Raw genomic sequence first — 14,598 nt, 5'->3', positions numbered from 1 at the left:
TTATTTAATACCATATAAAAGTATAAAAGAAAAATTGATTTCCTTTCCAAAAAGAGAACTAATTCGATAATTTTACAAATTTAGAGGACTAAAGAAATAAAAAAATTTAAATTAACCATTTTACCATCTAAAAAATCAAATTCCAACTATATTTTTGTCGAAAAATGGTCAGAAGAACCAGATTGAGAGAAAAAATAAAACTTCGAGATACTAAAATTAAAAAATAAATTTAATAGACTAAATTAATTTTAAACAAAAAAAATAAGAGACCAAATATGCATTTACCCTTTTCGTTTCATGTAAAATATTATTTTTGAAAATTTTCAACTCTATTTTTAATTATTTTCTAAGACAAATAAAATTTGAGTGAATACCGCTAATCAAATATCAAACACGATTTCTCATACTGTCCACGTGCTTTATACAAATGACGCTCCCTATTGTTTCTCTACAATCTCCGATGAGCCGCCACCTCATCGCCGGCGCCGGCCCCGGCCCCGGCCCCCAACTTTATTAGCCACTATCCTTCTATGGAGATGTTGACCCAAAAGAACCAAGTGGACCTGTCTCTCTCACCCCTCTCCTTCTTCCTCCGTCGCCCCTCGGAGCCTACAGAGGCGGCCTCCACCTGGTCCCCCGTCCTGAAAGCAGCCCATGCCCGCTGCCACCGCCTCCTATTTCGGATATCAATATGTACAAGCTCAGAAATGCTTACAGCATCTTTAGCCAATTTGTTGTTCCTTCTCGGAGGAGGTCTGAGTTTGAGTCGTCTCTCTCCATCTGTCGAGGTAGGTAAATTTGGTGGTTTTGGTTTGTGACGTGCATGCTAAATACGTATGCTAGGCCTTTGAAGCTGGTTGGGCTTCTTATATTTGCTATTGTATGTGATGCTTTTGCCTATGATCACTCAAAAGAAACAATGACGAACAGTTTTGAGTTTGATTATTACTTGGTTAAGTTGGAGAACGAAATGGTGGTGTGTGTGGTGGAAGTACAAGATTTTTAGAACTGAAGATTTGAATCAGAGTAATAGATGGTGCGTTATGCGTTTTAAGCAAGATATTTAACAAATTACGGAAGATAAGTATACAGCTAATAAGGTGTTTGGGCAATAATTATTCAGATGTTGGATGATCAGATAGGGGCAGAAATCTCTAGATAGTGTGGTGAAACAATCAAAAGACTTCTTTTTCCTCTGTTGCTCAGACGGGATGCCTGCAAAGGAGAAGTGAGCTAATCTAGCTATCTATTCATTTTTTAGTGATCTATGAAATCCGTGATGGCTTTTAATTTCATATTTGACGCCTGCTCTAAGTAATGCCACTCTGGCTCACTGTTCATATAATGGTTACTTGACAAGATGTTGAATAGGATAGCATCTTGTATCACACTGAACATTTAATAAAGAGAGTTGGCTTTTTTAGTTGTGCTGGTTTTGATGAGCGGATTCCTTCATAATTATTATTTTTTTTTTCAGAGATAATTGGCAGTAATCATCTGGTGCAGCAAAAGATGTTTAACCAATATGTTGAGCCTGAAGATGAGCTCGCAAGAAGAATCATGGGGAACTTACATAATGCACTTGAGGAGTACTCTTTTGTTAAAGTTGGGCTTCTCCTGCGGCTAAAATGGTATATTTTTGAGAGAAATGTAAATATGTTCGATCGTGTTTTTAAATCTACGTTAACTGTTATTTTTTAAATGATCTTGTCCACATTATTTTGTTAAATTTGAGTCAACTTTCAATTTGTCTGATGTTATTTTCTTTCTAATGCCTATCAATAAGGAAGATATATTTTATGGACAAATTGAGTATTCATGGTCGACGAAGTGTTTTCTTTTTATGCAGCTGGTAGCTATCAAGAGTTTCTTTAGCATATTCATTTTGCATTTTCACATGCATATTTGTGATTGAAGTTTTGCACTGTTGTCAGCTTCCGCCTGAGAAGGTTTAGTGCTTCATAACATTTATCATTTAAAGTGAATGTGGAAGATGTTTTCTCTTTTTATCTCTTCTCAAATTTAATCTTTTTGGTTTTCCCTTGGCAGCTTTATTAGATATAATGAGCAGGAGTGGTAGACATCAATTTCATTTGTTTTTTTTTGTTGATAGAATCATTCTTGAAAGGAAGGCAGACAATCTTCAATATCTTTGGTCTGGTGAATAGCATCAGTTTCCATGGGAAACATTTGCCTTAAAGAGAGGAGAAAATACCAAATAATATCTATTTGGAGGTCACTTATGTCATATGTGGTACCAAAAATTTAGACGTAATCGTATTATTTTCCTTTCCTCATCTTTTAGTTGTTTATTGTATTTTTTTCGTTTCTTCTCTATTCCATATTCACGAACATGATGTTTTCTTTCGCATGGTTTTGAAATAAATTCAAAGGGCTTTATTCATATTCATGAAAACTTGTTGATATTAGTAATGTTGGTTTTCACACACACACACACACACATATATATATATATATCCTACAATCTTCCTTTTACAATATTCCATATCTCTGTTGCTAGCTACCAATCACTTTTATCAGATTCAGTTACTACTTAAAAAAGTGAGGATCTCACCAACCAGAAAAAATGGGTTGGGTCGAGCTAGCCCGATCCTTAGAACCAATCTGTCCTGAGCCAGTCAGGTACTACTTCTCATTACGGATCCTTCAATATGAGCTTGGCCCCGTTTATTTTTGATGGAAGATTCAGCAAATTAAATATCTTTGATAACAGGGTTCTGACCTGGCTTATCAGACTTGGAAACTTACAACTTTGTTTAAGTGTGGGAATATTGATTGATTTGGTAAACACAAAACACTTGGGTTTTTCTGTAGTTTGATGTTCTCTGGGTAAGTACATTCTCTTTCTTTCTTTTCTTTTGGGGGGGAGGGGTGGGTGGGTGTTGGGTTTGGGAATCCCTGTTAGGGACATGAATAAGGCCATAAAAAATTTGCTGGGTCTTGGACATGAGAACAAGCATAGATTGCCCAAGAAGCTTTAATGACCTAGGGAAATTTGTTACACAGAACGAAAATTCTAGGGTGAGACACATTTTGGACCAAAAAAATTGATGTTCATTTGTCCTGATGTACAGTGAAGAGTAAACGGAACTATCCCTGACACAGAGGATGTTGTATTGATCTGATACAAATGCCACAGGGCTGGCTTTCTCATCATGGATGTGACTTTCATATATGTTACACCAACCAGGCAGAAACAAACTCTAGTGGTGTATAGTGTTGCACTTGTCAGTTGTAGTTGTCCTAATTTGGTCAAACAAGTTTGAGCTTCATTGTTTTCATTCAATTTCTAGAAAAATAAATTAATCAATAAAAGAAGCTAGAACTGAGTTTCCTATGCCCAAAAGACTGTGGTATAAGTATAACCTTGTATTGTTCACTGCTTGTCACTTTGGCAATAGACAAAGGCATTGGCACCTACCTTCGACCCCCACCCTAACTCCCAAAGGACAAACTAAAGAGAAAAATAGTATAATTCAAGAATGGTTTCAAGGAGATTACCATGTGCACTGATGTACTAATGATTCCAATAAGTTCATGTGTCATATTCAAGGCTATTTTGTTTCTAGCTTAGGCCAGTTAAGCAACACTTTTGAATTACATGAGTGTTGTATAGGTCCATTCAACAGAAAAAAAAAAAAAAAAAGAAAGAAAGAAAGAAAATTGAGAGAGAGGGAATCAAACCTGTATAGAAGGTGAAGTTGCATCAGCCTGTTAAAGAAATAAATTTGTGTAGGTAGATGTCAAAGGAAAACAAAATCACCAAATATTGAGATTGTATTGATAGCATGTAATTCAATTTAAATGATTTAAAAAGTTTGACCATGGATAATTAGGAAAGAAATCTGAAGCCCATTATGACATGAAGTGCAATATGAGAAAGAAAGGGAAAATCAGTGCAAGTAATAGCATTTAATACTGACAAATCATCCTAAGGCTGATTAGTACAATTACATAAGAATTATAACAATTGTTTGTAACATCATCCTGATTACTGCAATCACAGTGAATTACAAGCATTGCTTGTACCTTATAATACTTGATTACTGGAATGACAGAAGACTACATAATTCCATGTACTGTCCAAACCGGGTTACTATAACGCATAAGAATTTGAGCAACTCCATACACTGCCCAATACCCGCACATTAATTGATTTTTGTGATCCCTGATGGCAAAATCTCCCCCCCCTGGATTTCACTTGCCAAATTCAACAGGTTTGAATTTGAACAACTATTTCAAGTTTCTCTCTCTTAATCAATGACATTCTTCCAAAGCAACGCAACAACTTTCTTTCGCCAGAGCAATGCCACCAAACTGCCTACTCATGATATTAATTTTCTTTTCAAAATATTGAAAGCATACAAGGTCTCGTGTGAGGGGCCACTGCATGTCTTCCATCTTGCACAAAATCCGCGTTTTGACTTTGTTACCTGTCCCACATAAAACAACCCCTTGGCATATTTTCTGCAGTTTGTTTTACAAAGTTCTCTAAGAAATTAACATTCTGTTCAAAAGCTTGAATTTTAGGCTTCTTCAAGAAAATGGCTGCTTCAAGCTCGCAGGAGAGAACCGGAATTCCTTTTAGTGATTTAGATCCATCTGTGGTGGAGTGGTTGAAGAAAGAACTTATCGAAGGGGGGAATGGGCTTCTGAAACCCTGTGGTTCTACAGAGGAGCTTCTGAGTAAACTTGATGTAAGGTCCAAATTCCCTTTTCAATTTAAAGGATTTTCTCTTTGTATATGTTTCTGTGTTAATGCAGAAGAACTCCCTTTATGAGGTTATTCATGTTTTGAGGGAACTGGTGATTTCTCCTTTTATGCATTCGGAATGTGCATGCTTGATTCTGACTGTTGACTCTGCATTGTCACAACTCAAAAATTATTCTTTATTTATAGGTTGATTATCTGTTCGTGAATCATCTGAGGTTTGATCTTTGATTATGGCCTTTAGGAATTTGAGGATCTTTTATCACATATGGTTCAAAATTTTAAGAACCTGGTGGAAGTGGAGCTTCAACCAGCAAAAGAAGCACTAATTGCCGGTGAACTTATGAGGCATGCTGAAATGGATGTTAGAGTTTCAGCAGCCTCTTGTATTAGTGAGATTATAAGAATAACAGCACCTGATGAACCATATGCGGAAGACCAAATGAAGGTGATTCTAAATATGTCAAGATGTACCTATTTTTTCTCCAAATACTATTGAACAATTAGTCAACTTTTCCATTTGAAAGTGCAGGAATTCTTTCAGCTAGCTAATAGTGCTTTCGAGAAATTGGCTTGCATGTCTGGCCGAGCCTATTCAAAAGCTGTATCAATCCTTCAAACTATTTCATATAGCCGGTCATGTGTTGTGATGCTGGATCTTGAGTTGTATGACATTGTTCAACAAATGTTTCATCTGTTCCTAGATGGCATAAGGCAAGAGTTCAACCAGTTTTATCTTTTATATCATTCTTGCTCTAATTCTAAATTGCTTGTCACTAAATCAGATTGCGCTTGTTAGTAGAATTTTGACTTCCATTTCTCTGAAAAGGGGTACACTACTCCTGGTTAAACTCTTGTACTTTGCGCATAGTTCAATTTCCAGAAATGATGGAATTTGTTTTTTGCAGAACTATGGGGTAGTCACAGTATATATGGTAGGACACTCGACTACCTGGTCATCATTGCAGAAAATTGGACCTTTGGTCTTATAAAATGCATTTGATGTGCCATAGGCTGTCGTTGTAAGAGAGCCTTTGGCTCAGAAATAGTTTATGTGTCAGTAGGAACTATTGAATAGAATTCTGTTTGATTTGAATGGTAACATTTAGTAGTTTGTTATGTTGAATGCTTCTTTGGGCATTTGATGTGGTGGTACCAAGTTATATGAGCTGAACGAATGTTTCTTAGCACAGAACTAGAACTTAATATAATCACACAGATTAACATGGGTTTACTGGTAAACATTATCAACCAGTGACTTGCTGCACATTGAGGTCTAACATATGTCTTATACTTTAATTTAGGTCATGTAAGAGTTAATAAATGCACTTTAAATCAACACAGACAAGGAATGGCATCTAGAGATATATAAAAATCTTAGTTTGATCTGAGTTAGCATTTCAGGATTGTTATAGTGTGAGTGGAATGACATGGTATTCTTAAAGTGCTGTGGGAAGTCCGAAGCAGTTAGCGTCTGCTCCATTATTCCTGTGTTTACATGTTTTGTATGCTTCTTGATTATCAACTCTGCTTTATCCTGCTTTGATCTTTCAGACTTTGGGGCAATAATTACAGAAACTGATGTAATTATTGTCTTCATAGTGAAAAATCGACTAATAATCTGCCATCTATTGCACTTGCAATTTAGGCAACTAGCCGAAGTAGTCTATACTTAATCTTTGTGTTTATCCTTATATGTATCAAGTTAAAGAAAATACATACTATAGATATAGAATCATATAAAGTTTGTGATGTTTAGATTATATGGTATTATGGTATGTGTCGTTCTATTCAATGAAGTAGTTTTTGTGTTCAACAGGATTTCGACCCCATTAAATTATTTAAACTGAAATGATTTGATTTCAATATTATAGATCTATAAACATGAGAATTCTTCAGTCTATTTGATAGGAACTAAGGCCCCTTCCTACTTTTATTTGAGTTCTTTTATTTACTTACAATATGACATGTGAAGTTAATAGCCACATTGAAGACATTTGATTTCATACATATAAATTTTAATTTTCTCTGCATATGGTCTGACTATCAACTATTCATCTTTTTTCGTTTGCCAACTTTAGAGCCAGCCACTCTGATGTCATATTCTCAAACATGGAGAATATCATGACGGTGGTCATTCGTAGCAGTGGGGACTCTGATGAATTGTCATTGGAGCTAGTTAAAATCCTTCTGGCTAGGTTAAAGAAGGAAAATCATGTAAATCTCTTAATTTTTATTTTCTTTTTGTGCTATCTTACAAACTCCTGGTTTAATAAGAAGGATTCTTGTTTTGCTTCAGAATGTTTCTCCAGTTGCCATGCAGTTGGCAGAAAAAACATTTAGGAACTGCTCTGATGACATTAAAACATATCTTCCTGAAGCCGTGCAATGTTTGGGGAATCCTGTTGAGGATTATGCTGAAGTAGTTGCATCATTATTCCAGGAGGCGACCCAAAGGGAAAACATGGTGTGTTCCCCTAGTTGTAATTACGAAGTGTAAATATGAGATGCGTTCTGTGCTCAATTAGATAAAGTACTGCATTTGTTATTTTAATTTCTGTTTGCTTTGACCTTAAGCTTTTCTAGATTCATATGTCTTCTATTACCTGAACGGACTTGATTTAGTATTGCTTTTGACGTGTTTCTAGCTTAACTTGAAGCTTATATGTTGAAGTCATTCATATTTCTCTGACATGCATATGCAAAGGGAGAAAAACTTAATCTTGCCGTTTATTTCGGTCAATAGGCAGAATGAATGTATGAAGGAAATAGCTCACTCTAGCCATAAAAAGATTATCAGAGTGAAAGGGAATCTAAAAAGATGACACATAGCCAATAAAGACATGCATACAATCACATACCTGAAGGTAAAAAAGGGAAAACTGTCCTAGAAGGCCGATCTTTTAGGAAGAGGAAATAAGATGACTTGAAAGGGAAAGAAGCGGAATTGGGTAATTTCAGGGTATACGCTCTTTCAGTAGGAAGGATATTACATTTAGAATCGTCAAATACATAACTATTCTATTGTTTTTATTGTATCATATTACTATGTCCGAATGTTACACAAATTGACTGGCAAATGATAAGTAGTTTGTTAGTATGTATCCATCCACTGACAATATCATTCAGTAACGTTACACTTGGTGCTGGTTTGTTATCCTAACTGTAAAACCGAAGATCGTTTACCTGAATATGAGTAGCTTACCACTTACGCTTGACAGGCAAATGTTTTCTCCAAAGGAAGATCACTTTTACTGATATACGCTTATTAATAAGTTCGGGAATGAGCGGCTCCACGATCATGTTTGGTGCTGCAGGATATTTCAATATCAACTTTATGATATGCATGCTAACCGAGTGAAATGCGTGTTTGCCTTTTATGCCGGAGATACTTTCTTTTCCATGCTAACTCTTGCAATGAGTTATTTCAATGAAATGCACTTCGGTACATTTGAATAATATTAACAATCTTTGCTAGATACATCATCGTGGTTTGCATTACTGTTATTTGATTGGCAACAGAAGCAGCTTCAGCTGTAATTAATGCAACAAAGATAATGAGAGCAGAATTAAGTGCACACTTGGACTAATCTATTTTTGAGTCAGTGAATGCAATGTATTACTTCTCCTACCAATTATATTTCCTGCTGGTTTTTGTTTTCCAGGGCTCTGAAGATATTGGAATAGACGCATCATGTCATGAGGAAGCTGGTATAGCCGTAGAAGGTGGTTTGTCTAATTCAGCAGAGGATAATAAAACTGAAAATTTGACAGTTGATGAGAATTTGAATGAAAATCGACAGACAACAGCACATGTTTGTGCCGAACCTGAACATTTAGGCAGCCCAAAACAAATACAACAAGAACCGGAATCAGACAACGTTCCTATTCCCGAGAAAAGGAGTCGAAAACCAAACTCTTTAATAAAACCAGAGGAGGGATATGATCCTTTTTGGATGTTCTGCAAATGGACGTCAGTGGAGGGTTCTCATTGCAGGAGACACAGGAGGAAAAGACAGCGCCATCCACTAAAAACTATGATCTCCAAGGAGTCAAATTTGTCATCCAGCCCTGATGGGGAACAGTCAAGTGGCCCCATTTCTGGAAAGGCTAATACGATCAAGAAACAGTCTGAAAAAGGATCTCTAGCCAAGATACCTCCTGAAGAAAAAAGTAGAGGAGTGACCGTGGTTTCGGAGGATGTAACAAGAGATATCATTGTGAAGGTAATAACTGACTTGGGGTATCATGTTGCAATTTATTATCCAAGTTTTGTTTTTCTCTTTGCCTTGATGTCCCTAAATGATACCTCTCTTCAGCTATGCTAATGTTGAATTCTCAATCTAGGACCATATCCTTTAGGATCTTCGGGTAATTTCTGTAAACGTTAATATATTGAAAAAAGCTTCTTGCTATCCTGAAGAAAGGGAGAAAACTTGTGACCAATTTTCTCCCAGATTATACTCATTAGTATTTATTTGTCACCCGTAACTGCTGGTTGACCCATTCCCCTCTAGATAGTGGTGTGGTCATTGTATAAACGACACACATAGTGATGCATTAATAAGATAATAGTGCTCAAAGTACGATTGTTTGAACCTTTGCATGTCCGAGAACCTTATACATCCTTGCAATCAGAATGCCATGTCTCGATATTTCGTTATGGTTTGTTCTTGTTTTCGTTCTTTTGTCATGATTTATAGTAAAAAATTTCTTGTATCGTCTATATGTTAATTGGCTCTAAAGTTAATTGCACGCTTATATGGAATCCAACCTGACTAACATAAGAGTGCACTAATGGGATCCAGAAACCTTCTGGAGAAAGGCAAGGGTTGTTGGACGGGGTAACCCCTGCAAAAGATAGCAGGGGCAAGACTATTATTTATGAAGACCTAAAAGAAGACATACTTATCAAAGTAATATTTGACTTGGGGAAATTCTATTGCAATTTATCATATGGATTGGTGTTTTTCTCTTCTTTTTCGGTCTTAATCCTCATAATTCTCCCTTGAGCTGTTCAGACACCAACGTCCTCATCTAGTCCTATATCATCAAAAGGGGAAGCTCTACCTCGGAAAGTATCTAACTCACAACACAAGAAGAGGAAGAGTACTGCAGCTAAGAAAGAGGTCTGGCCTTGTTTCTTTACCTGTTATATTTTCATCCTCCAAGTAATTCTTTGATGCAATTCAAGTCCAAGTTTGATATATCTCTTTAAACATGCACAAAAGCTACATGTATGTTTTGTTGTTGTCTTTTGTGGCATCTTATCACATCAAATTAAAACCAGTAAACAATTTTCTACTATATTTTCGTTTGCGGTTCACATAACTTAAATCCCAGAACTGTCCTAATCAAAGGTGATGATGTAAGCAATGATGGAGGAGTCAGGGTTAATGAAAATCAGCGATTACTTGTTAAGAAAATAGTGAGACGAAAATGACATTGCAATCCCGGAGAAAATGAAATGAAGAAATATGTTGCTTTTGCATGGAGTGCTACTTTTATTACTGATGCAAGGAGAAAATGTCCAACTTTGTGATAAAGCATAAGACCTTGCTCATTGAAGGTGCAGTTCTCTGATATTTCACTAATACTTTCTCTACATGTATATATATGTCTTTGAGTGAACTTAACATTATTAACCAGCTAGAAGGTCATAGCAAGTTAGTAGTGTTCAACTTTTCCTTGGCAGAAATCGACACTGCCAGCACATTAAAATTGGAGAAAAAAGAAGTGATTGAAGAAACGCTGAGAGGATAATAATTGTCAGTCGCTACTCTTCCTGTCCCTAACTCTTTCTGCATGGGGGGTGGGGTTGTTACTTTCTGTTTGCTTTGCAGTTTGTCCACCTCCTTCTTCAGTAGGTACAGTAAAAGATTAGCTAATCCGTTCTTTTTGCTTTTATGTTTCATGGAGAAAAGCACAAGATCACATAATTCATCATAATATGCTTGGTGCGATTGTCAATCTTCTGACCCTCTGAAATCCAAAGCAGATTTTTCCAGTCTTACCATTGCTAGATGAAAGTTTTTCCTAAATCCATGGTCCCCTTCTATGAGTTCCAACACATCTTTATATGATTGATCATCCGATAACTTCCTAGGAGGATATATCAATTCATTTGATACACTTTAGCACCTAGTTTTGGTGCTTATATGTGGTTTTGCTTTTAATACTTAGCATATTTGGAGGAATATGGGTGTTAAATGCACTATGTTCTGGCATCGATAAAATAAAGTTCAAATAAATGAAGTTAACCTGTTAAACAAATGCTCCAAGAACTATGATTGTCTGGTTTGTTCTAAGAGCGACATTTCTAATGTGTCGAAAATAGTGGGGCACAACGCTAACTTGTTGTAAATATGTAGTGTGTTGGCCAAAAGCCACCCGCGTGCCTAGGCAGTAGGGGCACATGAGTTTACATATTTGGTCAAGTATTCTATGAACTTGTGTTTTTAAGTTCTTATATATAACAGTTAAATTCAGCTGTAAATAATTTCTTAGGCTTCCAAGGTGAAGGATGTGAGCAGATGTTTAGGTGAAGAGCTGGTTGGCTGCAAGCTAGAGGTTTGGTGGCCATTGGATGGGGTGTAAGTATTCCTGATTGTAACCATCTAACAACAAGGAACTGATACCAAGCTGGAATTACCCAGTTCCTCATGACCATTTGTCCTTTTATTGATCCAAGTAATATTTTCATTTTTGGATTTTGTAGGTTCTATGAAGGAAAAGTGACATCTTTTGACCATTTGAATAAAATGCATCGGGTAAAATTTCAAATTGCTATGTATATGAAATTCCTAAATTATCATCCTGATAATCAATAAACAAATTAGGTTGACCGATCAGTTTCTGGATTCACAAGCTTCATTTGTCCTACTTATTATCCTGTCTACCTCACTTGAAAATGCCGAATCTGAAGTCTTTTCAACTCAAAATAACCCCAACATGGTTCAGAGTTAGCTTAACATGAGTTGGTCTTTGCTTGGATAAAATATTACATTTTGGTTATTAATGCATTGCAAGTCAATTTTCCAAATTGAAAAGCAGATGCAAGGAGGGGCATTGGGTTCCCAAGTTTGGTATATGTATGTATATTTATTATATGACAAGTAGGTTCAACCGTTGGCCCCTTCTATCCAACTTTATCACACCAATTTTAAATCTTTGATCAATTACTTTTATTAAATTTGTACTTATATATGCTTCTGAAAGTTTGGGATATTCAACACAAGATAGGTCCATGCATTTCTAATCTATTTTAATTAATGAAACATCCATGCACTTTATGTCTCTTACTTTCTATAAAATTCACCTTAAACTAATTAAAAATGGCAAAATATTTATTAATTTATTTGCTTAAAAAAGATGCTCTATAGATTGTTCATTAATCACTTACATATTGAGAGAAGAATTACAAAAGAAATTATTAAAATTTCATTCAAATAAAGTATGTCACAGAATGCTCTATGAGTCTCTGGCATGAATTTGGTAGATCTTATTTAAATTATTTGAAGTCAATATGATTGTCTGTGGTTATCATTTTAATCTCTATTTGTGCATCAAAATCAGAATCAATTGAAGTTTACAGTTATAATGACTGGCCCAAACCTTTTCACTACTAATAGCAACTTGGCCCCCTCAATACTTAAAAGCTATGATCCATCCCTGCTCAAATCTAATTGTTGCCTTTTTATGCCTTCATTTAGGTTGACTATACTGATGGTCAACATGAAATCTTAGACCTCACAAAGGAATGCTGGCAGCTGCTACGCGACGACAATTTGTCCGGTCATGTTGGTGTTACACTTGCATTGTCTGTCTTATGTTTTTGGGAGTTCATCCAATATGTAACATGTGGTATTTGGTTTTACCTATTTAACAGGAGGAGAAGATTGTTGCAGCTCCTAGCGCCTCAACAGAGACGTAAGCTTCTCTTTTGATGATATGGGGCTTTATTCTGAATTGGTTAACTCCATTCATAATATCAGACTGTTTTAGTTACAAAAGTTTCATGAATTATGCAGACCTTGGTCAAACTTTGCTTCTTCACGGTATGCTTTTAATCTAGCAATAATGTGTTGTTGACCAGTTAATTTGTATCATAAATGGTCTGCAAATGGTACAAAAGGTTAAAGTTATTAATCCGAAATATGGCCACCCGTCAGTGTAATCAGACCATTTCTTTGTTTCATGTTCTTGCCGACTGCTAATTTCTGATATTCCTAAGCTAATGGAAGTCGTCACTTGGTGGTGTGCTTTTTGTACCTTCATACTCTGCAGCCAATTTCTTGTACTGTCAACTTGCCCCAGAAATATGTATTGTCTTGATTCCCTGACTGGCTGAAAATGCCTTTTGCATATTATTGGGTCGAGAAGAACGCATTTTATGGCTTCAATTGACTCTTGACATCTCTGGTATAGTCTTCTAGCTCCCAACAAAACACGTGTCGCTTTTTGTGGTAAATTCATAAAATATACTTACTGTTGCCGTGGAATAACCACTTATGCAAAGTGCTGAGCAAAACTATACATTGTGAGCTGATGGTGAAGACTTAAATTTACTTGGTGCATTCGGAAACTTGCTTCCCTCTCTACAGTTTTAAAGACATTACATACGTTTATATCACATTGGCTCTTTCACTCTACATCTAATGATAATCTTTTGAAGCCAACTTCTGGAATTGGATCATCCAGACTCCTATTCCATTTTTTCGCCAAAGTTCTGATTTAGACATCAATATCTTGTTTTTGGTTAATATCTTGTTTGATCCAACTCACTTCCCTGATTATTTTACATTTCGTCATGCAGTTTAAATGATCGTGGAAAAAAGTTGTCTCATCGTTCAAAAAGGAAAAAGAAGGTGAGTTTTCTTTTTCTATAGGTTTATCTCAAGGGTAAATTAAGATGCTTACTCACTGCCTATTTGACGATTTCTACGCTAAATTCTAAGCTGAAGGGTTCCGATGTTAGTTGTGTTTGCCTAAACACTGAATTCGTCATAATTAATGTCTCTAGAACTCTTCTACTTTTTTCCACCTTTGTTTTCACTATGGGACAATAACAACAATGCCACTAAAATGTGCTTTGTGAATATGTAGTTCAACATATTCTGCATCGATCTTCATCTCATTAAATTTTCTCTACATCACTTGAATGCTTTCCGTTTAATGGGATCTTTTGTTGCAGGTTGCTGGTGGATCTAACCGGATGAATCCCTGCTAAATCAAATTTGATATTTACTGATGTTCAGGTATAGAACTTCGTGCTATAATCTCGAATCAACAGTCGTGTTTTGTGAAAATGAAGTAGAACTCTAATGGTTTTTTATTTTCTCGTTCTAATGGGATGTTTTGTTGCAGGTTGCTGGTGAATCTCTTTTCAGGTCGAATTGATATTTACCGACGTTTGGTGTAGAACATCGTATCATAATCTCAAATTAGTTATGTGCTTTGTGAAGAATGAATCTCTTAACCTTGAACGCTTTGAATAGTTTTACTTTGAGACATGACGTGAAATTATTAACTAGAATGCCAAGTCTACTGATATTTCATCCTTTTTATTTTTATAAAAATCCAGGTGCGTTCAATGTGTTACAAGTATTTTTAAAATTTTTAGGATAAATAACAACATACTCCTTTAAAATTTGCATAATTATAATTACGTCCTCATTACAAAAAATTATAAATATTTCTTGATATGTTGATGAAATTATGTAATTTTTGATTGAAGGTTTGGAACGGTTAAATTTGCGTTTGTTTGTTTCTTGTTTTCTGAAAAAAATGTAGAAAATTTGAACGAGATAGATGGAAAATTTTGAAAATTATAAAAAATTTATCCACTTAGTTCATAAAATATTTTA

General features: G+C 35.6%; 1 protein-coding gene across 5 annotated transcripts; it reads left to right on the top strand.

Moving 5' to 3' along the window:
* The first annotated feature begins 389 nt into the window (after positions 1–389).
* Positions 390–14,335, top strand: LOC105158208 (sister chromatid cohesion protein PDS5 homolog D). 5 transcript variants are annotated; one of them, XM_011074872.3, is made up of 17 exons: positions 390–788; positions 1,478–1,631; positions 4,552–4,718; positions 4,977–5,180; positions 5,265–5,446; positions 6,814–6,949; positions 7,032–7,199; positions 8,398–8,958; positions 9,754–9,861; positions 11,240–11,325; positions 11,451–11,502; positions 12,445–12,531; positions 12,621–12,661; positions 12,763–12,789; positions 13,548–13,599; positions 13,926–13,989; positions 14,099–14,335. In XM_011074872.3, exons 3-16 carry the CDS (start codon positions 4,566–4,568, stop codon positions 13,959–13,961), a joined length of 1,893 nt encoding a protein of 630 aa, XP_011073174.2. In that variant the 5' UTR covers positions 390–788; positions 1,478–1,631; positions 4,552–4,565; the 3' UTR covers positions 13,962–13,989; positions 14,099–14,335. The 5 variants fall into 5 exon arrangements, 4 of the variants coding, with proteins under 4 accessions (XP_011073174.2, XP_011073173.2, XP_011073172.2 ...); XM_011074871.3 differs by having other exon boundaries at positions 4,540–4,718; XM_011074870.3 differs by lacking the exons at positions 390–788; positions 1,478–1,631 and having other exon boundaries at positions 2,896–4,718.
* The last annotated feature ends 263 nt before the right edge of the window (positions 14,336–14,598 follow it).

Source organism: Sesamum indicum, linkage group LG3 (genome assembly GCF_026168435.1).
Source record: "Sesamum indicum cultivar Baizhima isolate 11 linkage group LG3, ASM2616843v1, whole genome shotgun sequence".
Taxonomy (NCBI): Eukaryota; Viridiplantae; Streptophyta; class Magnoliopsida; order Lamiales; family Pedaliaceae; genus Sesamum; species Sesamum indicum.
The sequence above is the reverse complement of the archived record's forward strand: the minus strand, read 5'-3'. Positions and strand labels throughout refer to the sequence as shown.

What these genes read in the sequence shown, in the direction of transcription:
- LOC105158208 (XM_011074872.3), top strand. Translation starts at nt 4,566, where the DNA reads ATGGCTGCTTCAAGCTCGCAGGAGAGAACCGGAATTCCTTTTAGTGAT. An exon ending in AGCTTCTGAGTAAACTTGAT is followed by an intron (nt 4,719 to 4,976) that starts GTAAGGTCCAAA and finishes TATGGCCTTTAG; the next exon opens with GAATTTGAGGATCTTTTATC. An exon ending in TCAAACTTTGCTTCTTCACG is followed by an intron (nt 12,790 to 13,547) that starts GTATGCTTTTAA and finishes TTCGTCATGCAG; the next exon opens with TTTAAATGATCGTGGAAAAA.